The sequence below is a fragment of the Rosa rugosa genome, chromosome 1, assembly GCF_958449725.1.
Source record: "Rosa rugosa chromosome 1, drRosRugo1.1, whole genome shotgun sequence".
NCBI lineage: Eukaryota > Viridiplantae > Streptophyta > Magnoliopsida > Rosales > Rosaceae > Rosa > Rosa rugosa.
Genome location: NC_084820.1, coordinates 25,408,894 through 25,428,566, shown reverse-complemented (window position 1 = coordinate 25,428,566; position 19,673 = coordinate 25,408,894). Strand labels below are relative to the sequence as shown.

The 19,673-nt window shown below is 37.0% G+C and overlaps 3 protein-coding genes and 1 non-coding gene across 7 annotated transcripts; all 4 read left to right on the top strand.

Annotated features, from left to right (window-relative positions):
- Nucleotides 1–1,468: 1,468 nt before the first annotated feature.
- Nucleotides 1,469–1,549, top strand: TRNAL-AAG (transfer RNA leucine (anticodon AAG)). The gene has a single exon. It is a non-coding gene; the product is annotated as a tRNA-Leu (tRNA).
- Nucleotides 1,550–1,652: 103 nt separating this feature from the next.
- LOC133724401 (uncharacterized) lies at nucleotides 1,653–5,778 on the top strand. 2 transcript variants are annotated; one of them, XM_062151118.1, is made up of 10 exons: nucleotides 1,653–1,920; nucleotides 2,071–2,166; nucleotides 2,336–2,410; nucleotides 2,545–2,613; nucleotides 3,583–3,659; nucleotides 3,813–3,901; nucleotides 4,001–4,130; nucleotides 4,507–4,597; nucleotides 4,696–4,747; nucleotides 5,414–5,557. In XM_062151118.1, exons 1-9 carry the CDS (start codon nucleotides 1,750–1,752, stop codon nucleotides 4,711–4,713), a joined length of 816 nt encoding a protein of 271 aa, XP_062007102.1. In that variant the 5' UTR covers nucleotides 1,653–1,749; the 3' UTR covers nucleotides 4,714–4,747; nucleotides 5,414–5,557. The 2 variants fall into 2 exon arrangements, with proteins under 2 accessions (XP_062007102.1, XP_062007101.1); XM_062151117.1 differs by having other exon boundaries at nucleotides 1,654–1,920; nucleotides 4,682–4,747; nucleotides 5,414–5,778.
- A 427-nt stretch (nucleotides 5,779–6,205) lies between these two features.
- LOC133724400 (cyclic nucleotide-gated ion channel 1-like) lies at nucleotides 6,206–11,421 on the top strand. Its single transcript, XM_062151116.1, has 8 exons — nucleotides 6,206–6,760; nucleotides 6,847–6,924; nucleotides 7,342–7,807; nucleotides 8,047–8,250; nucleotides 8,702–8,985; nucleotides 9,438–9,552; nucleotides 10,098–10,352; nucleotides 10,700–11,421. Exons 2-8 carry the CDS (start codon nucleotides 6,887–6,889, stop codon nucleotides 11,225–11,227), a joined length of 1,890 nt encoding a protein of 629 aa, XP_062007100.1. The 5' UTR covers nucleotides 6,206–6,760; nucleotides 6,847–6,886; the 3' UTR covers nucleotides 11,228–11,421.
- Nucleotides 11,422–11,553: 132 nt separating this feature from the next.
- On the top strand, nucleotides 11,554–14,096 carry LOC133724403 (uncharacterized). Of its 3 annotated transcripts, XM_062151120.1 has the most exons (5): nucleotides 11,554–11,694; nucleotides 11,784–11,849; nucleotides 12,507–12,710; nucleotides 13,075–13,196; nucleotides 13,488–14,096. In XM_062151120.1, exons 2-5 carry the CDS (start codon nucleotides 11,843–11,845, stop codon nucleotides 13,539–13,541), a joined length of 387 nt encoding a protein of 128 aa, XP_062007104.1. In that variant the 5' UTR covers nucleotides 11,554–11,694; nucleotides 11,784–11,842; the 3' UTR covers nucleotides 13,542–14,096. The 3 variants fall into 3 exon arrangements, 2 of the variants coding, with proteins under 2 accessions (XP_062007104.1, XP_062007103.1); XM_062151119.1 differs by having other exon boundaries at nucleotides 11,601–11,849; nucleotides 12,499–12,710; XR_009853667.1 differs by lacking the exons at nucleotides 11,554–11,694; nucleotides 11,784–11,849 and adding an exon at nucleotides 11,880–12,276 and having other exon boundaries at nucleotides 12,499–12,710.
- The last annotated feature ends 5,577 nt before the right edge of the window (nucleotides 14,097–19,673 follow it).

The window sequence follows — 19,673 nt, the reverse complement described above, 5'->3', positions numbered from 1 at the left end:
CACAAATGTGAAAGAATGGAAAAATTTCTGCGGTAGTAGGTTTTTGAAACTTTTCAAATGCTGCTGGGTAGCCTTAGAAGGTTAAATATGATGAACAAAGAAGAAATTACAAAACAGAACATATCATATTTCCCTTTCATATCGATGATGAGTACGAAGATGAAAATATAAGAACATTAATTTTACCATGATATGAAATCAAAAAGAACCAAATAGGCTACCTTAAGTGACCAATAGGCTCTACTTTCGCTTTTCCTCAACTACATAATGAGTCTGGACTCGAACACATAAAGTTAACCTGTTCTCTTGAACTCTTGATCATTGCTCATTAACATGAATGCGACCTGATCGAGCTGCTAAAGACGAAGAATAAAAGGTCTAATTAGTGCCAAACGAGGACTTTAGAATTTCGTTTTCATGTGCTAATTATATCCTCATAAATTTAGTAACTTTCTCTTTGCCAAAGCAGGGTGATGGCCTTAGCTTTCTCTACCTGCATTGGCAGTACGTCTTCATCTCTTAGTAATGAGACAAAAGAAACACACCACCAAAGTACAGACAAACAAAATTCTCTGGAATGAACATGTTTTTGGTTTGCATGCTTAGATGACTAGCTTGTCTGAAACAATTCAGGAAATACTTTTTAAAATATGGAATCGTGGCTGAGGCGAAATCCAAGGTTGATGTAGCTTTCTAATGATTATTAACTAGTTAGGAAAAGGTAGGCCCAGTTAGATGCATTTGTTTAAACTAGACAGTTTAATCCACCAAAGCAATCTGTTGAAGATAGGAGGCTGCATGTATACGATATACGAGTACAGAGCTCCTCATGTGAATACCCTTTTCTGGTTTTGTCTGCTTTTCTCTACCTATAAAAAATGGCAGAACCTTCATTATTATAAAGAATGAAAATGGCGAACATTCTTAACCTCTAGTATTGCAGTTGTTCTGTTCTGGGGCCGGGATTAGCAGTTGGTACTAGAACAAAGCTATTCTCTGACGAAGACAGCATGGTTTCAGCATTAGCTCCAGCTGGTACTGATGGTATCTGTGCATCGATCAATGGTGGTAGCACAAGGCTACTCTTGTGAAGAACATACGGTATGTAACAGAGGAGTTGGTACTAGAACATACGCCAACGATGTGAAGGCTTTGCTTAATGACCTCAATGATCATGACAAGGACAAGCTTTTTTGAACAATACATAGAGGAGGAGCATGCTCATATGGATTTCATTATCGGTGGGAATTCGATATGACAATTGCACAGTGACAAACACTACCTGTCCCACCCCTAGGTAATAGTTATGTTACCGGTTTGATTTCGGGCCGTGTAACATAATAGGAATTCAGACGAAGCGCAATAGCCTCGGGCATCAAGGTACACCATTCTGTTTCTGCTCGTCACTTTGGAGACATAGAGAATATGAATCGGATATATAATTATGTTTACCAAAGCTAACAACAACGTTGATATGGCCGAGTTGGTCTAAGGCGCCAGATTAAGGTTCTGGTCCGAAAGGGCGTGGGTTCAAATCCCACTGTCAACAAAAATATTTTTTTTTCTTTTTTATATTTCATGCTGACCTCACAAAACCTGTCCCTCCCAAACTCGTGGCCCAAAGCCTTATCTTAGCGAGTGTATGAGCAAACCGAACCAAACACTACAGGGAGACCCTTAATAAAAACGAGCGGCCCTGAAAGAAACAGAGAGCCTCTTCTTCATTTCAAATAATCCTGAACGGAAGCCATGGCCAGCTTCACCATGATTTCTCTCTCTAACCCAGCCTCCGGTGTCGCCTCCGACTTTCATCATCAACAATGTCCCAAATGGCGACTCCGAGCTTCTTCTACTTCTTCTTCCTCTGCTGCTGCTGCTCCCGGCGTCGACCTCAAAACCCTCGAATCCGCTATCGAAAAGGTTCAAAATTGCTTAATATTTGGTCTCACTCATCATTGGGCAACACCCTAGTTGCTATTTTGAGATACGAAACTCTTTTACGTCCATTTCAGTCACTTTTGTTTCTAGCTTTATCGAACACATGTATCTGACAAGTAGTGTTTGCTGCAGAAAGACAGCGGTGCAGTTAAAGAGGCGCTGGATCAGCTAAGGGAAGCTGGGTGGGCTAAGAAGTGGAGTTCTCAGCCATATGTCTCTCGGCGTACGGTCAGTCACTCCATTTACAAGTGTCAACTTCGATCTTCTGGGAAACACAAATCCCATGCATACATGTACTTGAATCATCATCATCATCTGTTGCAATGTATTGAGTTTTAATTCGTTTGTTGGAATACACATTGGTTGACTCTTTCAAGTTTCAACATTTACCCACCAGACATCTCTTCGGGAACTGACATCTCTTGGGATCAAGAATGCCGAAACTCTTGCGGTTCCGAGCGTCAGAAATGATGTAAGTACACTTATAGTACTGGTAATTTGTTTAGGCTACTTGCATACAGAATGCACATGCCAACTTATTGTGTCTATATGCTATTTTAAGGCGTTGCTTCCAATATACATTTTGAATATCTTTCAGTGATACAGGCGGCATTTCTATTCACCGTTGTGGGGACAACCGGATTCATAGGTCTTCTTGCTGGCCAGCTTCCAGGGGTAATTTGACTATATCTCATTTTCTCTGTAAGTGCACATGTACATTACAGACTGCCTATCTTCAACTGTATGATTGGGAGGAAAATTCATGTTACTATACCTTGTGGTGTGATTTTATTTCTTTTATAATCTTTCATTTCTACTTTTTTGGTAGCAGTGTATGGTTGAGGTAGTGAGTTTTCATCTATCTACATGAAAGAAAATCTTTGGTTACTTTTGTGTAACCATATGAGATTTGTGACAAAGTGCTTTTTCTCTGATCTTGAGAAAGACATAGGAAGTTGGTTTTTGAACTTTACTGCCACAATTGTATCATCACCTGTAACACATTATCAGTTGAAGTTTTACGAGAAAACTTTATGTGATCTGCAATGCTGGTGTTTCACACTTCGAGAATGTATTTAATTGGTTTGGCTATATAGCACTCATGAACTCAAATTATGTAAGATAGCTGCTAGCTGATTCATGAGGACCCAAGTTAGTAGAAACTGCAGTGCTGCCAACCCAGCACAGGGTATTCTGCGCCATCTACAAATAATTATGAGTTTATAACCACAGATCGGTGGTCAAAGTTTTCGCTGAGGAACAAGAAAATTAGCTTCCTTAATAACCTAGAAATTCAATTCTAGTACTAGTTAGATTGGAACTGACAATTGGAAGGATAATGTTACTTATTTTATCCTAATCATTGCCTGATATTGTTGAACTGCATTTTAGGGATAAAGGCTTCCCTTGGGATCTTTCGCATATATATATATATATGTGTGTGTGTGTGTGTGTGTGTGTGTGTATGTGTGTGTGTGTGTGTGTGTGTCTACTGAGCTGTTAGATTCACGTATGCTACTTTAAGAATTTTTATATTATAGACCAAAAGTTTCTTTTTCACAGTTTATAGATAATTACTTTTTTCTTTTCCAAATGATTCTGGCTTTTCTGACACCTTGGTTTTACAACATGCTGTCCTTGTAGGATTGGGGCTTTTTTGTGCCATATTTGGTTGGGAGCATCTCTCTAGTAGTTTTGGGTGTGGGAAGCACTGCCCCTGGGTAAGCCTAAGTGTTATATGCCTTGATCTAGTCTAAAGTATGCTAAACTATCTTAACAAGTTATTAACTTTTTGCTTCTTTTTTTTACTTTACAACTTATTATCAAATTTGTATTTCCTTGCATGAAAAGTTAAACTCTATCTACATTTTCAGGCTTCTTCAAGCTGCCATATCTAGCTTTTCATCATTTTTCCCAGATTACCAGGAGAGAATTGCTAGTCATGAAGCTGCTCATTTTTTAGGTAATTCATTAAAACACATGATATACTTGATTTGGTTTATGACTGATATATGTGGCTGCATACTGGACATTCTGATAAAATGATTTTCTCTTTGCATAGTTGCGTATTTGCTGGGTCTCCCTATTCTGGGTTATTCTCTAGATATTGGGAAAGAGCATGTCAATCTCATTGATCAAAGGCTGGAAAAGCTGATATACAGTGGGCAGCTTGATGCAAAGGAACTAGACAGGTACTTATGTCATAATTACAGCCACTACAATTTAGCATTTTGCTTCAGTAGTTTCGCTTCTTTGTGTTTGTCTGAGATTGCTTTTATACAAAGTTTTTAAATAACAGTAATGTGTTACTTCTGAAACCGTAACAAATGCACTCTTTACAATAGTGCATCTTTTCTCTGTATCTCCATCAGTCTGAATCAGTGTTTCCATAATCTGATTTGGCTGAGGAGAAAAATCAGTCTATTGTATCATGTTCATTTGTGTTTCAATACTTCTTTTGCTCGATACACATGCAATGCCTACATAGTGCACTCCATTGAGGCATTAGAAACTATACATTTGAATTAATGACTGGTGGGGATAAATTGAACTAATATACCCTTTTAGGTTGGCTGTGGTAGCAATGGCTGGACTCGCAGCAGAAGGTCTGAAGTATGACAAAGTGATTGGTCAATCTGCTGATCTCTTCACTCTTCAGGTTTATAGTCACCGTTTTCCTAGTGTTCATTGTTGTCTAGATATTATTTCATTTCAATCTCAGAGACCTAATTTTATCTCCCAGAGATTTATCAACAGAAGCAAGCCACAGCTTAGCAAAGATCAGCAACAAAATCTTACTAGATGGGCTGTAAGTTCCTCTTTTTACAACCTGCATGCTCAACTGAGTTATAAATTATAATTTCTTTATGGGAGTAAGTACAGATACTATTTTTGCTTTTCCTACATGTTCATGTATATATTTTTTGACATAACCCTTTTATGTTCCTATTTTATCTGTTGAAAGAGACATTAGATGTCTAATAAATTTCACATATTATTACAGAAAACGGCAAATTAGTTCCTAACTTCCTCATTTTCCATTTCGACCAAGACAAAGAGAAATACTAATCTTTTCAACTGAGCTTTAAATTATATCTGGATAGGCAGATAGTGTCATTTTTAATCTTCACTTGTCATGTCATCCAAAATACACTATGCTAGAAAAGGCTAGGAAAAAAAACAAGTTTAAAAATAACTTATGACATGGTGAGGGAAAATCAAGGGGAGTGAAATCCACAATCCCCAATTTACAATCCACACTCTATGTTTCATTTTAGTATCTTAACATCCCATGTTTACAATTCACACTACAAAATGACAAAACTCAAGATACTAAAAAAGAAAACATGGAGTGTGGATTGTAAAATGAGGGGTGTGGATTTCACTCCCCAAAATGAAAAGTCCAAGTAGAAGATCTTAGGTCAATAATTAAAAATGCTTTTTGTATGTTCTGATGCTGGGGTATATACTACAGGTTTTGTTTGCTGGATCCCTCATAAAAAACGACAAGGCAATGCATGAAGCTCTGATAGCAGCAATGACAAAGAAAGCAACTATATTGGAATGTATTGAAGCAATCGAGACAGCTGCTTAGTGCTACAGCAGCCTCTTGAAGGAGATTCACTTTCACACGGGTCATGCCTTTTCCAAGTTGGTGAATGACCCTTTTTGTACACTCTTTTTCATTCTTCCTTCGCTACTAAGATATGTGTATAAATTTAGCAAGTTACCTTTACCCTAGCTGCTACATAATAAGATATTCATTCTGTATCTAAGCCCTCCAATTAAGATGGTGTGCAACAAAGATAATATAAAAGATATGTGTAAAGGTTTTCATGATTTTCGACCACGTTTACCAAATCATGCCACTTTGAATATCATCTCCTTGTTTGACAAAAGTTTAGTGACCATTAGAATATTAATCTAACGGAGGACCTTTTTGACGACCATTCATTTCTTTAGTTTTAATTTTTTTTCTTTTCTTTTTACTGTAAAATAGTGCCTTCAGTGATTAAGACTGAACAGCACTGGAAAGGACATGCTTGTGATGGAGACACTCCACCATTTCTTCAACTTTGTCTACTCGTGTGGCTTGTCGTTGCCTAAAATTCCAATTCTCCACGAATTTATTGTTTTTCTCAAGACTTTTTATGTTTTATTCAAAGGAAGAATAATTTGAAAGATCTCAATCTACTAGTGCGGAGGGAGATAACATTACTTTCAATCTTTGCTCATTACTTTAGGAATGGAAGTGCATCAAGTACCTAAGAAGACTAAACTCAATGGAAGCCAATTCATTGTCGAAATACCAGTTCCTAACCCCGCAATTGCTTTCATATTCAACCATCAATCCAGCCTAGGTTTGCATAGCCACTATCAAAGGTCCCCCCAATCTTGCTCAACGTCAATTGTTTTGTGAGTTTGAATAATACGCTACCGTGATGTCTTTGAAACCATATGTTTTTCTTTTTGTTTTGTTGCGTGTGTTTTCAACAGTTGTAGATATTTGTTTTGGCCTGTGGAGTAAAATGACTTTACCCGGACGTGGTGTAGTATTCTTGTAAACAAAGTATCTTAAGTCGCTATAATTAGTCCAAACCGTTAATCAAGGTATCAAATTGGTCGGGGTCTATTGTATTATAATCTGCTCTTCCGGCAACTGTTGTGTAAAAATATCTCAGAAGCTGGATTCTGCTTCTGCTGCCTCTCCTTTTCTGCACATCCCTGATCTCCTCTCTTCCAAATTGAATCATTCAGTTTTAAGCATCGATCTAGTTTAATCCTCTCTCTCCCAAGTGAATCAGATTCTCCTCAGTTTCAGGTGAGTGGGGCTATAGCTTCAAACATGGATTGGATTCAGAATTATTAATGTTCTTTCACTAACTCCTCTGATCTCCATTTTTGCAGGAGCAATATTATTTTGTGGGTCTTGTAAAGCTTGAATTATATGGGGGACTTCCGCAACAATGACTCGTTTGTCATAGAGTTAGTTTCTTTAACTCCAACACCATTTTTAACTTCTGTTTATTAGTGTGGTGATAAGAATCACCAAATGCATTTATAATAAACATCATAAACAGTTCAGGGATTTTATTAATGGCTGTAGAGCCCATCTTGATTCAGTTGTTATCAATTTTTTTTTTTTTTTTTTTTTTGCTCTGATAAGATCGAGATCCTTTAGTCAGTCAATATAGTGAAGTCTAGTGGCTATTTCTGTGTAAGAAATGTTGCCCAAAACTTGTTGTAAGCAGTTCATTATAAATGAGTTCTTCTTGATCAAAAAAAAAAAAAAAAAGATGCTTGAAGTAAATGTAAATGTATATTCCTTACAAACGCTTTTAACATATTTCTTCTTGACAGAGTAAACTCATTAACTTTTTTTTTTTTTTTTGGGTTTGTTAGTATGCCAGAATACTGGGGATTAGTGACCGGGGAATCTACTGTGAATGGTAAATCAATAAAAAAATTGCCTATAACAAAGGACATTCTTGATCCGGAGGGGACATTCTTTCCAATGTGGAATAAAATATTTGTGATAGCGTGTGTAGTTGCTGTCTTATCGGATCCTTTGTTTTTGTACATTCCTATCCTCAAAGATGATATGAAGTGCCTGGGATTTGATGCAAAGTTGAAGAAAGTAACTCTTGTCTCAAGATCAGTAACAGATCTGTTTTATGTCGTGGACATTATTTTGCAAATTTGTAGCAGACTTACTGCCAAGACATTTGCAGCCTCGTGGATATCGATAACTGAAGAGGCATTTCCTTTGAAAGGAGAGAAATCAGTTAAGGATGCTCTGGCATTAGCCAAAAGGATTTCGCTCTCATATATTCTAATTGACATTTTAGCTGTTCTTCCCTGTCCGCAGGTATGGGAAATCTTTTTTGATGTAAACCATTTTCAAAATACCATATCTGTATCTGTTAACAAATAACAACTTAACATGCTAGAAGGATTTTTCCGCCTCAGAATAAAGAGGGCTGAAGATTACCAATAAAAGAAAATGGCATTACTAAATGCAAGTTATCTGACTGAGAATAATGAAAAGTTTGATTTTGTTCAGTATAATAATCAGATTGACTATTGGCTTAATCTCTTGGTGTCCAGGTGGTGATTCTCATGTTCTTTTCAAAAGTGACGGCCTCAAAACCTTCGGTTACAAGGATATTCCTGAACTGTCTTGTTCTGTTCCAATATGTGCCACGAGTTCTCCGCATCTACCTGTCAGGCAAGGCTCCTAGCATAGAAAGTGGAATAGGACTATGGATTAAAGGCGTGTTCAATTTTTTTCCCTTCTTCCTTGCTGGTCATGTAAGTTCCTCTTATCTTAATTTGACAGCACCACATAATTTGCAATAAGTCAGTGTTGTTGAATCATGAATGCTTGGTTGGATTTGTCTCTGAAATCTTAGGTTCTTGATTCATCAACCCAACATAAACTATCCTTGGATAATATTTGTGGAAACCTAAAGAATCATGTATTACTATTTTAAATTGTAAGGTGAGGAAGCGCTACTCTTATCTTTGAATCCTTAGGCGCCTATTTAATAGGTTACATTGTTACAAGTAGGAATCACCTCTGAACTTTGAGACCTAATCCTGTTAAGCAAGTCATCTTAGATCTGCCAAAATTATCTTCCTTGAATAAATTTTGGCTTTCTGTTCATCTCAACTTAATTCCTCCCCCCACTTCAGTTTATTTCTTTTTCATAATTGCAAAATTTTCAAAGAACTTACGTCCTTAATCACCTTGGTCCTTTAGGTACTTGGAGCAATTTGGTACTTTTTTGCTATTCAACGAGAGACAGCTTGCTGGGTATATGCTTGTCAAGGTGAAAGCGGATGTGAGCCCAGTACTTTTAATTGTGACAACAATGTGTTCAGAAATATCACACGCCTCAATTATTTTTGCCCCAAAAACCCACCAGACACCACACTGTTCGATTTTGGCATATTTCTCGATGCTCTTCAGTCTGGTATGTTGGAGTCAACAGATTTTCCACAAAAGTTGCTGCAATGTTTCTGGTGGGGCCTGCGAAATTTGAGGTTTGCATAAATAACTGTAATAGAACTTAGATCTCATACTGAATTATTTACTAGATAAAGTAATGTTACAATCAACAGGTTTCGTCTCAGCAGCCAAGAAGGTCATCAGTAATAACATATCAAATATTCTAACTTATGCATAGATAGTGTCAGTTGTCATTGTGCATTTGTTCAGCAATGCCAAGATGATTCATAACTGTCTTACCTTCAGTGATAGCTGCATTTTTCTGTTTTAGGCCTTTGTTTGTGAACCCATATAGAATCATACTTGGCGGTGTCCAATTAATATGTTTAAACTAATGCTTTTATTATGGGGAAATGGTTGTAGATGTAGGAAATGATGATGGATCACAAGCAAAACCAGAAAATTGAAAACATAAGGAAACAAGAGCTTATTGAACTATAACTTCAGATATTTTCATCTAATATATTGCTCCATTTCATTACTGCAGTTCTTTTGGTCAAAACCTCCAGCCCAGTCCCTATGCACTGGAAAACCTCTTTACGGTTTCAATTTCTATAGGTGGCATGCTACTATTTTTGATTTACCTCAATGCAAATTTGCAGGTTAGTGGTGACATTTACTCAACTTCTTCTGTTTTCTTTATACTGGTGCTACAATTTAAATTTTCTTTTGAGTAGTGGACTATGTTTATTTACTGGTCTATAATTATGGAGGGTGGATCTTATACTTGCTTATCAGCAAAACTACTCAGACGAACAAATGCAGGAAAGACTTCTGCCATCAAAAAATTTCTATTGGATATCACAGCATAAAATTGATGATGCATTCCTGAATGGTTAAAAATTAATTGTTTTCAACTTCATCTCCTCTTACTAGGTTTAGTGTTTTCGAGAAAATGATATAATGCATTCACTTAAACTCTGTGTTTAACGAATGGTGAACAACAAATCGAAGTGTATACAAAGTTCTTTGTTTGTGTTACCGTTGGAACCCTCCGTTTCATGATTTTAACATCTTTAGTTTGATAGTTCGGATTGAAAGATTAATGCAGTGTTTAGCTCAATACAACAGTATATGATGCCATAATTCATTATATTTATTTATTTCAGGATTTAATGAACTGATTAATGTACTTGTTATGGAATAGACATATGTGGAGTTGGAAGCAAAAAGATCAGACAATCTTAGATTCAGACGGAAGATGCAAATCATAAATCCAGAAATTGATTTGTGGTTACATAAAAATGGTCTTCCTAAAGATCTGAAGATGGGAATAATGGATAATGTGCAACAAAAACTTGAAGAAAACAAAGATGTTCATGTGGAAAATATCCTCTCTATTCTTCCCTTGAAACATAAAAGACATATTATGCGACTTCTCCGCTTGGCTTCGCTCAGGAAAGTAAGCTCCTCTTTATCTCAAGAAAAGTACATATGAAATAGATTCAAACCGTTGATTTGATTAGTAGTCTCATATAACCAATATATTTAAATATGAAATATTACTTGAGAACATTAACTTAGGTTCCATCTCTTATATTATTCATGAGTGCTTTCATTTGTATATGTGGATTTTAAATGAGAGCTTTAACTTATTCTGTAAATTATTTCCAGAAAATGTATAAGGTTTAGTGCAAATGAAAGATCTTAGTTTCCGAATGTTACTTTAATTCTTCACAGTTTCTCATAATGATGATTTTATACTATTTATTCTCTTTATTTATTTTATAGATTTTTCTAATGCTCTAGGTATCAATGCTTAAGCATATGGATGAACAAGTGTTGAATGGAATCTGTGAGCATCTTAAACCTGTGATATATGCCGAAGACAGCTACATTATTCGGGAGGGGGAACCACTTGAGAAAATGATCTTCATCACACAAGGCATTGCGTGGACCTACGCAACTAATATTGGTGGTGTAAGTAGTAGTTCGTCAAACATTGATTGCCTTGAGAAAGGTGATTTTTATGGAGAAGAACTTCTTGATTGGGCATTTAATTTTGCCTCCTTTTCGGAGTTACCTATCTCTAGCAGAACTGTTAAGTCCCAAAGAAAACTTGAAGCATTTGCTATCAGGGCTAACGACTTGCATAGTGTTGTCTCTAAATTCTGGTGGCATTTTAGCATGGAGCTTGAACCTGATAATCAACCAAGGAGGCGAGAACATTTGGCAACTTCTTGTTTACAGAAAACGTGGCGCCGGTATCATGCAGGGCCTAGGGGTGTTGGAACTGGGTGGAAGAAATTTTATAATGATTTAGTGAAAACTTCATAATTGACCATTTTTGAGGAAATTTCTAGTTGGTATCTTGTTTAATAGAAGTTAGTTTAATGATATAGATCAAAATTTATGTCTATACTTTTATACTGGCATCAGTTTTGTAGAACATGTTAGAAATGTTCATGGTTGTGATACTGCTGAATGTATAAACAATGTATGAATCTGATGCCATATCTGGCTTTTCATCATCTTTCCCAGATTATGAGGAGATTATTGTTAGACACGAAGCTGCTCAACTTGACTTCTTAGTAAACTACATGAACTACTTAAGATGTCACACTAGTTAGGACTGATAAAATTAAGCCTTTGATACTTGAGACACTGATAATATAATTGTCTTTGAATTATTGCTCATTTGCTGGGCCTGATTGACGAAAGAATGGAAAAACTGACATACAGTGGGCAGCTTGATGCAGCGGAACTTGATATTGATATGCGACAGTCACCTGGACAATCTGCTGGTGATTTCACTTTTCAGGGATTTAACGACCGGCCATGTTCTAGATATTGTGTTGTCTCCCAATCTCAGAGCCTCAAGTTTATTTTTCAGAGATTCACCAACAGAAACAAGCCACAGCTTAGCAAAGATCAGTAACAAGATTGTACTGGATGGCATGTAAGTTTCCTCTTATGATCGCAGTTACACTATAGCAGCATTGTCTGAAGGTTCTTCATCTATTACTTTCTGATGTGTGGTAAGGTTTCTGCAATTAAGTTTGTAATTTTCTTGAAAACAAACCGACTGTTAGCTGGACTTGCTGTAGTTGTCTGTTAGTTGCCAAGTACCTAACTAATAGTCCACACTGAAATCACATTGGTAATTGATACAATGTGCCCTACTGCTGGATAAATTGTTTAAAAGTAAACAACAATAGTCTATAAAATACAATGTGCCCAGACATTAGTGCCTAACCTGATATTAAATTTAGGTTTCACGTCTTAGATTTGATGTAAAGAGGACTTTGTGTATCTTCATTTGCTAGATCTGTTACTGCTTCTCTTCCTTTCTTCCAAATCCAGCCTCTGCTAATTGAACCATTCAGGTATTAGTATTACTACTGTCTTAAAAGTCAATCTGCTTAATCTCTCTCTTAAAGAACTAGATTCAACTCATTCAAGACGGCCAATATATATCTTGATTCTGTTTGTATTAAAAAACTCTCTTCTTTTGGCACATGGAAATTTCATAGATCATTACGGTAAGTCCATGGATACCGGCGGAAAGAAGTTGGATTAACCTCTAATGTCTGTTGTTTCTTGTTTAGTATACCAGATTTAATGGAGGGGGAAACTACCATGGTCGTTGGAGGTCATAGATCAAGGAGAAAATGGCGAACAACAAAAGAAATTCTCGATCTGCAGAGACCATATCTTCCTATTGGATTTGCTGTCTTCCTGGATCTGTTGTTTTTGTACATTCCTATTATCAACGAGGATATGAAGTGCCTGGGATTGGACACATATCGGCTATCTTATAGTGAGTTCCAATCTTCATGCTCCACAAAATTTGCTTTGTATTAATGTTGAGTAATCAATGTTGGTTGGATTTCTGCCTGAATTCTTAGCTTCTTAGAAACATCAAATTAACATAACTATCCTTGAATTATACAGAAACCTAAAATATCATGCGTTATTATTAATTCAAGTGTGAGACGAGGCAATGCTAATCTTTTTCTCTATATCCTTGGAGCCTGATCTCAATCATTTAGTAAATTTAAGGATTCATTTGCATCCCGAAGTGATGAATGTTATATTCCTTCCTCCATTGGAGTTAATTTTCATTTTCATAGTTTCAAAAATTTCCAATTATTTGTTTGTTAATCACCTTGTTGGTCCTTTAGGTACTTGGAGCATTTTGGTATTTTTTTTCCATTCAACAAGAGACGCTGCTTGCTTGCAATATGCAAACCCAGTACTTTTGACAGTCACAACAATATCCTCAGAAATATCACACTTCTATATGGTAGGGCTTTCATTTTCATTATCAATAGGTTTCTTTAATCGTTAAAGAAATATTAGTTGTCATTGCAAGCATGTGGAGTTGACCTGTCTTTTTGTTCTGTTTCTGAATCTTGAATCCAATCTAGATGTTCGTGTCTATGTCATATAGCTGTCAAGTCATATATAGATGTGGTTTTAGTCGTTTTACCATTCTTAATTCTTCACGTCTTACTCTCATGGATCAGGTATAATAATGTTTCTTTTTGGAATTATTTTCTTTACTTCCTCAAATATTGTTTCTAATACTATATAGGTGCCAATGCTTCAAAATATGGATCAACAAACAAGTGTTGGAAGCAATTTCTGAGCATCTTATATCGGCGGTGGATATATGATAAGAACAGCTATATTATTCGAGAGGGGGAACCGCTTGAGAAAGTGAGTTTCAACATACAAGTAACACAAGTACTAGTTCATGATTGCTTGGCTTGGGAAAGGTCATTAACCGCTTGAGAAATTGAGTTTCAACATACAAGTAACACAAGTACTAGTTCATGATTGCTTGGCTTGGGAAAGGTCATTTTTATGGAGAAGAACTTCTTCACTGGACAGATTAGTTTGCCTCCTTTAAGGAGTAAAACTATCTCGTCCAGAGGCAAACTATCTCGTCCAGAACTGTGTTGTTTTCAAGCATTTAAGTACTGTACTCTTTCACTTTTGTTTTTTCTCGAGGGGTTTTGGCATGCCCCTTTTTTCTCTTAGCATTTAAATTGCTCTCCATTGTAAGGTTCCAAGGATTATTGGCCCTTGGAGCAATTCCATCAAGAAGTATGAGATCATGATAAGATTGGTCTGTCTACGGTACATTAATGTATTAATATATTAAGACCAGATCGATATAGAGATAGATTGGATTAATCCATTGGTATTCTAGCTTAGTCTAATCTGGAGGTAGTCTATAGGACTATATGGAGTAGACTAGAGGATTGGTCTACATTTGATGCACCGATACACAAATGCACCCTAGAACTTTCCATGTAAGACGTTGTCCTCTTCAACTAGGGGTGGACATTTTGTACCGAAAATGCGGTTACCGACACGAACCGCACCGAACTAAAACAGTGTCGTTTTATGATCACACTGCACCGAACCGTATAAAAGCGGTTCGGTTGCGGTTTTGAGTCATAAACTGTCCGATTTAAATCGACCCACACCGAATTTATTTTAATTACATTTTATTTATTTATTATTTCTCTATTGATGGAAATGTTGGTTTTCAATATATAATAAATCCATTTTTGATTAGGTTTTCAGTTTGTAATAAGTTGCTATGTTTGCTTGATCATTGATATATATATATATATATATCTGTGTGAGTCTAATAAGTTGTTATGGTCTTTTTGCAAGTTGCTTGATATTTGGGTGACATTTGCCGATTTGTAATAAATGCATTCAAAATTTATTTATGCCATATTGAAATTGTTAGGTAAAAATAAGCCTGATTTTGGCCCTCTCTTTCTAGTTGAAATTAATAAATCGCTCCAAACCGAAACCGACCCGCACCGCACCGAAATAATCGGTTCAGCCCTTTTGTAATGTGGTTGCGGTTTGATATATAGGCCAACCAAAAAAAGCGGTTTGGGCCTCAAACCGAACCGAACCGCACCGCGCCCACCCCTATCTTCAACCATGGAAAATTGATTCAAGTTTTAGAATTTGTATTCTCATTCCATGAAAAGAAGACTACAATACAATGTTATATTATATCACTGCTTTCAATAATATTAAACAACTTTATCTAGGAAGCTAAATAATCTTACTTGAGGCTCGTGTTATTATTGGAGACTTTCTTCTTGCAGACTAGGCAAAAAATCACAAACGGTCACTAACTTATGACCCGTTTGACATTTAACTCACTGATCTTTCAAAAATATCACATAACTCACTCACATCTACCATTATCTTACAATTAACTCACTGCCGTTAAATCTTCGTTAGAAGCCTTTAAAATTGAGGGTATTTATCTAAACACTAAAGTATACATTTCCAACTTGAAATTTATTTATTTTTTTTAAGAAAAAAAAAGACAATTTCTTTTTATTTTCAAATTGAAATTCATATTTTTTTAAAAATTCCTTTTTCCTATAGAAATTATTAGAATATTATAAAAAGTTTGAAAACGATATATCTAATAACTTTTTTCAAAAATAATTTTTTGTTAATATTTCTTTTCCAAATGTTTATATGTAATTTGACGAAAATGACCCTCTCGATACTAATCATGTTATCTAATATTTCAAATAACTTCTACATTTAACAAATACTACACATTAAAAACAAACTAAAGCTTACTTTAAACTTTAAAGCAAGCCTAAATACCAAGGCCCTAAATCAAAAAGAAACTTGACAGCTGGTTTTCTCTCAAAACACAAAAACCCTAGGCGGCGTCTAGTCGTCTTGAGAAGTGTATGCCCGGTTCGACGGCACGCCCTCGCGGCGGCGTCGTCGGACGGGCCAGAATGGACATCGTGTCAGGCGGTGGCTGGTACTGGTGTATGCCTTATCGAAGTGAGGGTTGTATGGTGCTGAGAACGCGTTCCAGGTCTGTTGGAGGCCATGCTGGGGAAGGGCAGCGTCGGGCAGGAGATGGGCGTGCGATGCTAGAGTCGATCTTCCCAAGATCGGAGTACACACGACGGGAGGAGAGGTTACCTGAGGATGATGGGTGGATGGCGGCGCGGTGGGTTTCCGTTATGCTCAGGCTGTATCGGCGTGTTCCGATCTGGTTTGGGTGTTTTGGAACTGAGTTGGGGACGTGGGTGATTGGGAGGGGCGGTCTTTCTTACCGGCGTGATGGGGATGATAGAGGGACAGAGAGACGGCCAGTAGGCGGCGTAGGGCTTGCTGCCGGCAGCGGGACGGTAAGCGTGGTTCCTAGGAGATGGGGGCGTTGCAGCATCAGTGGCCTGCATTTTCGACGACCCAAGGCTTGGGCTGGTACAGATGTGGGATGGGTCCTAATCTGTGGCTGGAATATCCTTGCTTCATGGGTCTATGTTAGGGTTTGGGCCCACTTTTTGGGTCCTGCCCAAGCTATTTTATTTTCTGCAGTTTTCTTACTTTTATATTCCTTAGGTTGGATGCGCTTTATGCGACCAATAAAATCCTACATTTATTGTGTAGGCCTAATCGGGCTATGTGCCTGTGTATGCACTCTACGTGCCTTGTCTGCTCTAGGTCGGCGGTGAGTTATTTGTTTCGTCAAATGGGCGCTACCGCCTAGTGGTAGGGTGAGACTAAGTGTCGTCGGATTTCTGCGGCAACATAAGAGGAAAGCTGTGCTAAAGCTGGTAATTATGCTATGTTGTACTCGGGGTACATATCGAGTTATCTTTCCGCTATGTCACTGCTATGTTAAAGCAAATGGAGTAGTTATTTGTGCACTCTTTGCTAGTTGGTGCTTGTTAGAATACAAGTCTCTTGTAGAGATTTCTGATATTATTTCAGAAAATACTCTAGATGCTTACTGTAATCAGGGGTTTAGGCTCAATGTCCCCCCCCCTTGTATTCGACAGTTTCATTAATCAAGGCTTGAGGGCAGCCGCACCAAAAAAAAAAAAAAAAAAAAATACCAAGGCCCTATTTGGTAATGTGTTTTCAGTGTTATTATATTTTTTTCTTACTGTGATGGGTGTTCAGTTCGTTTGGTAAGAACTTCCAATCTTGCGTTTTCCTAAAAAATTGCAACGGAAAACAATGAATTCTAAAAGCAGGTACATTAATTACTACTTTTCTTCATCTGTGTTCACAAGATGCAGTCTCACAAAAAGCGGAAGTGTATCTAGTAAAGTAATAAGTGCATCATATTTCCTCCTAGTATGATTCATTCAACATTTTGGTCACTCAATTTTCAAATATATCACTTAAATCATTCAACTATTACTTTAATCACTTTTCTAAATCCTCTTTAAAAATCTTAGTTAAATAGACGATATTTTTGTAAATGTGCATTTTTCAGAGGGTAATTTTATCAAAATCTTACTTTAGTCACTTCTTCCAATCCTCCAATTCAGACTTCTTGATTTTCCACAATTGGTTGGATGAAAATATTTTTGATTCTAATGGCTGTTTGGACCCAAAATGAACATTTTGGCCTGACAAGGCATGTGTTGGAGAAATTGAGCCAATGTCAGTGGCTCAAGCTATATATTGTCGACAAGCTCGAAATATATATTTAGAGGCTAAATAAAGCCTACTATGGAAGCATGGAAGCATGAAAAGTTAACTTTAGCACATTTTCCTACTTCGGCTAGGAGAAACCGAGCTAAACAAGGAAGGAGGGGCGGCAGACTAACCATATGAAATCTAAATGAGCTAAAACTTTCCAGATTAATTCTAGAAAGCCCAAGGATCATTTCTTATGAAGAGTGCCAGAGCTAGATTTGAGTGGAAGGCCTTCAAACAATCAGTCCAATTTTCTACAGAAGCAAAACTGGAAAACTGGACCTGTAAGAGGTCCAGCAGCATTTCCAGCCCAACCGCATAGAATAAAGCTCTGAAAATTTGTCAGGATGATCTACACTCATAGTGGAACATTTTTTATGAAGAAGTCAAAGGCTCATTCTGAAGGCTTGTTGGAGAAATAATTGAAGGAATAAAGGGGCAGAAACTGACCTAAAACCAGCTCAATATTCACATGTTCATGTTTCCTACCCACATGAAGAAAGCTAGATGCTTTTCTTTTTTTCCTTGGATATATTTTTCTACTACAATCTCTTTAATAGATCATCATCACTTCCATGTTTTTTCACCTTCATGCCTTGCTTTCATTTCATCATTTCTCTATCTTTTCCATATTTTACAAATCACTTTCATACTCCACTTTCATTATTTTTCTTCCACTCATCATTTCACTCTTCTTTTTCTTCCCTATATAAACACCTTCTCCTCTCATTCTAAAACACAGACACATTCACATTCAACAACAACATCTCTAAGATGATCTAAGTTCTCTCTAGAGCAACCTCTCTAAGAGCAACTCCTCTCCTTCTCTTTCTCTTACCGGTGATCACACTCCTAGACCTAGTCTTCTCAGAAGCCGACTTTCAGTGCCACCAAACCCTCTGTCAACGTGCTTCGGTCCTAGTCTCCTCGGGAGCCGACGGTAGTGCCGCGACCACAACGGTTACAGAACCAGCCAAGCAAGGGTAACGCCCTAGCAACCCAGCCAAGCTAAAGTCACGCTTTAGCAAGATCTCAATACTTCCCGGTGATTTCGCTCTGCTCAATCTGCAATATTGAGTATCGACTTGTGAACAAGAAGAAACTTCAGCAAAGTCCTCACCACGAGGCACAAAGAATCCCACGACGAGGTTGGTGCTCTCCTCGTCTACAATCGCTTGATAGAAGTCAGGTCAAGGGACACCCCCGACGACCGCACCCGAACGGTGCTGGCACGCCCGCGCAGAAAAGAGACTGTTGACCAGCTGCAACAAAATTGGAGCCAAACAATGGCAAATAAAGTTTTTTTTTTTTTTTTTAACGAAAAACTAACGGAGTGACTAAAGTGAATAACAGAGTTAAAGTTGAATGACTAAAGTTATATATTTAAAAAGTGAGTAACCAAAGTGTGGAATAGGTAAAAGTTGAGTGACCATTTGTGATATTTTCACATGCAATTTATGCGTTTCGTGAACGCGAATGGTAACACCTCAAGCAAGTGCATCATATTTCCTCCTAGATATGCAATTTATGCGTGAATAACATTGTGGTACTGGTCTATAATGATAGCATGGTAGAGTTAGATGAAAATGTGGATATGCGTCTCTAAAAACTTTTAGGTCCAAACATTAATTCGCAGCATTATTAATACTTCAATTGAACAAAATTGTGAGGATGACAGTTTGGACCGTATGAAAAAATTTGCAAGATACTCTTAAGAGGTAGAAAGTTTTTGTTAGTGTTGGATGATGTATGAGATACCGAGTTGATTGGAGTAACAATTGAAAAATGGATTGATCTAAAGTTTTGTTAAATGTGGGAGTTAATGGAAGTAGTCTTCCCCACAACAACTACATGTCCTTGTTCATCAAAAGAGCATTTAAGAAACTGCATAGATACGCACAAGGCTATCTTAAATTAAACACGTAAGAAAATGAAGATTTTGGAACGTACAGATGAGTGGAGATTAGATAAAGTAGTTTTGTTCTAGATCTTTGTTTCAAGTCAAGACGGATCTCAAAACATCCATAATTTTTAAGATACCTGTGCTACCGAAATTGCTAAATCATGAAATAAATCATCTATTTCAAAGATTATGGATGTTTTGAGATCCATCTTGACTTGAAACAAAGATCAAGAATAAAACTGGTTTATATAGTCTACACTCATTTGTTCAAACTCGTTATTTTTCTTACGTGTTTTAAGATAACCTTACGTGTGTTAAAATATTTTGTCTTATTTTTTAACAAACCATTACATGAAATGTCTGAATAATATA

What these genes read in the sequence shown, in the direction of transcription:
- LOC133724400 (XM_062151116.1), top strand. Translation starts at nt 6,887, where the DNA reads ATGGGGGACTTCCGCAACAATGACTCGTTTGTCATAGA. An exon ending in AATGACTCGTTTGTCATAGA is followed by an intron (nt 6,925 to 7,341) that starts GTTAGTTTCTTT and finishes TGGGTTTGTTAG; the next exon opens with TATGCCAGAATACTGGGGAT. An exon ending in CTGTTCTTCCCTGTCCGCAG is followed by an intron (nt 7,808 to 8,046) that starts GTATGGGAAATC and finishes CTTGGTGTCCAG; the next exon opens with GTGGTGATTCTCATGTTCTT.
- LOC133724401 (XM_062151117.1), top strand. Translation starts at nt 1,750, where the DNA reads ATGGCCAGCTTCACCATGATTTCTCTCTCTAACCCAGCCTCCGGTGTC. An exon ending in TCGAATCCGCTATCGAAAAG is followed by an intron (nt 1,921 to 2,070) that starts GTTCAAAATTGC and finishes TGTTTGCTGCAG; the next exon opens with AAAGACAGCGGTGCAGTTAA. An exon ending in TTCCGAGCGTCAGAAATGAT is followed by an intron (nt 2,411 to 2,544) that starts GTAAGTACACTT and finishes TCAGTGATACAG; the next exon opens with GCGGCATTTCTATTCACCGT.
- LOC133724403 (XM_062151119.1), top strand. Translation starts at nt 11,644, where the DNA reads ATGCAGCGGAACTTGATATTGATATGCGACAGTCACCTGGACAATCTG. An exon ending in CACATATCGGCTATCTTATA is followed by an intron (nt 12,711 to 13,074) that starts GTGAGTTCCAAT and finishes TTGGTCCTTTAG; the next exon opens with GTACTTGGAGCATTTTGGTA. An exon ending in AAATATCACACTTCTATATG is followed by an intron (nt 13,197 to 13,487) that starts GTAGGGCTTTCA and finishes AATACTATATAG; the next exon opens with GTGCCAATGCTTCAAAATAT.